At 24.6% G+C, this 2,884-nt stretch overlaps 1 protein-coding gene across 1 annotated transcript in view; it reads right to left on the minus strand.

Moving 5' to 3' along the window:
- The window catches only part of PRSY57_1450900 (LCCL domain-containing protein), a gene marked incomplete at both ends in the record, with an annotated part of 2,761 nt that extends 578 nt beyond the window's left edge, over window positions 1-2,183 (minus strand). Inside the window, 2 exons of the mRNA XM_012910105.2 lie at window positions 1-1,933; window positions 2,097-2,183. The exon at window positions 1-1,933 is cut by the window's left edge and continues 578 nt beyond it. Of these exons, the coding sequence (XP_012765559.2) occupies window positions 1-1,933; window positions 2,097-2,183 (2,020 nt within the window). The remainder of the gene's footprint in view (window positions 1,934-2,096) is intronic.
- Between the last annotated feature and the right edge of the window lie 701 nt (window positions 2,184-2,884).

Consider the following 2,884-nt stretch of genomic DNA (forward strand, 5'->3'; position numbering starts at 1 on the left):
CTTTGGGATTATTTACTTTGGAAATTACAACTTTTACAGTATTGGTCTTTATTGGAGTTTTAAGGACATAATGATGATGTCCAGGAGATATAGAAAATATTTCCGGGTTTTTTATGCTTGGAAAATATAAAGATAATTCATTGATTGTATTATTATTAGATAAATTCAATGTTTTAAACGTAAAAGAGTATATGTCTATGTCATACTTAAAATTTATACTTACGTATTGACCCAGTGATTTATTTTGTGCAGTTTTCCATGTTGAATATTCTTTTTCTTGGTTATTTCCACTGAATCCAGCGTTACAATCAAACATTTGGGATTCATAAGAAGAGGTGTAACATGAATGGAAATAATCCGAACTAGTTAGAGAAACTGGTTGTACATAACCTTTACATGTATCATCTGATCGTAAATCACTCGGTTGTACAAAGAGTAAAAATGTTGTAGGAGTAGGTAGAGATATAACAACCTCGCCTTCATTATATTGTGAAGAATATATATAATATATCTTTTGTTCCGTTGAACTATTATTTGAATTTTCTTGTACTTCATATATGGATAAGGTTTCTTTATTGTTTGTAAACTCTTTTTTAGTAATATCATTTAAAGGGATATTCTTTTTTTGTTCTTTTGGTATAGCTATATAAACAATACAATGTACATTTATCCTAAATTTGATTATATTTTTATTAAAATTATAAAGAGATCTAATTGCTTTTAATTTTTCATGTATTGTAGGTATGTCGTTAATTAAATAACTCATATTATTCATAAATGCATGTACCCCATTTTGTAATAGAAAAATTTCAAATGTATCTCCATTTAATTCCGTTATTCTTAAAGGCGTAGATACATTACCTTGAAAAAAATAATTTGATGGTATTATTTCTTCCATAATATTATTTGACTTCCAGTATAATATAATATGGGATATGTGTGGATTTGCAAATTTCATAGTACTCAAATGAAAATATTCAATTCTTATTTTATATTTCTTTCCACCTATTAATCCTAACTTTTCTGAGTTTGTTTTATGCACTTTGGAATTCATCTTATCGAATGATTGAATAGATATAGGTCTCATTTCTTCTGATTCTTCTTCTTTTGGAAAAGGCATATTGTCTACAATTATAGGAGAATTATCTAAAAATATTCTTATCCCGCAATCATGATCTACTGAGAAAATGTAATTATCTGATTCAGGGATTTTTAAATATCCATCCCATCTAATTGAAAAATGTTGGTAAGGAATATTTTCTATTGGTATCCCTGTGTCCCATATAAAGTTTATATATTTATCATTATGTATGGATGTAGGATAACCAGAAAAATAAGCATTATTATAATAACTAGCCATTAATCCATCAGCTTTTTCTTCTACAACATAACCTTTCTGTATAGAACAGTTCTTTTTATTTTCAAGATATGATTTTCTATTTTTTTCTACCTCATCTTCTAGTTCAATTATTTTATTTCCAGTATCACTTAAAGATGTTGCTTGTAGTAATAATCTATTAATGTTACGACTGGAATTTTTTGCTAAATCATTAATATCTTGAATTTTTTTTTTTAACAAATCGGATGTATTACCACATACTTCTTTATATTTTTCATATATACCAACTAATTTTTTGTATTCAAAATCTAATTTGTTTACAGCATCAAGAAGTTCATTGGATTTAGATTGGAAAAAAGTACGTGCCTTACTTCGTACAACATCATAATTAATTACTCCTTTGCAATAATCCCAATCTCTATTTCCTTTTCCTATTAATTGAACCTCCACATAGCACCATTCCTTCCCCGTTATACCATTAGGATCTGTTGCCCTAGTGCAGTCTGTATATGTTTGATCGTCTTGAACAAAAGCAGCTGCACATAGACGCCCATCCACGGTTTTCCTATGTTGTTGTCGATATTCCGTCAGTTTCTATATACAAAAAAAATATATATATATACATATATATTATATATATACATGTAGATAGGTACAAATATTTAGAACTATTATAAATGGTTACATATATATGTACTTTTATAAACTTTATTATTATGTTCTCCTTTTTTCTGTCTTATATGTTCTAGTGTCATACCTTTAAATTTTCCTTATCATAATTTTGAGTGTTACATCTAGAAGAAAGAAAGATTAATACAAGGCAAATAGTATTTATGTACTTCATAATATGATTTATATTAATGATTGGTATAAAGTACAGCAGTAAACTTAATTGAAAAAAAAAAAAAAAAAAAAACACGAAAAAAAAAATATATATATTTATTTATTTATTTATTATATAAAAATAATATTATAAAATTAAATAAATAACATATTAATTTTTTATTAATTTATAACATATATTTTTATTGAATATGCAAAAATTAATGTAATTTTCTATAGGGGTAAAAAAAAAAAAAAAAAAAAAGTTACAGAGGTTAGCTTGGTAGACAATTTATGCGTTACCAAAAATTATATTCACTAGCATAATTTATGGACACGCGGAAAAAAAGAATAATTCAATAAAATGCTCAACAACTTTCTTTTACAGGGAAATTAAAATAATACGAAATTATTTTGATGAAAATTTTTATATTCTATCATTTTTTATAAATAAAAAAATATTGTTCTATATGCTTATACATATGAAAAAGTTCGCTAACTTTAAGATATAATATTTAATTTAAAAAAAAAAAGGATGTTTAATTTTTTTAATTTTTTTTTTTTTTCTACAAATTTGTTTGCCACTAAAATAACATTAAGTATAAAAATATACGTGTAATAATAAAATAATGAACAAAATAAATTGATTTTATTAATAGAAACATGTGTTATACAAATAAGGTTGGTTGATGTGTGGAATTTAATAATTATTCAAAAAAAAAA

The sequence above is a fragment of the Plasmodium reichenowi genome, chromosome 14, assembly GCF_001601855.1.
Source record: "Plasmodium reichenowi strain SY57 chromosome 14, whole genome shotgun sequence".
Lineage (NCBI taxonomy): Eukaryota > Apicomplexa > Aconoidasida > Haemosporida > Plasmodiidae > Plasmodium > Plasmodium reichenowi.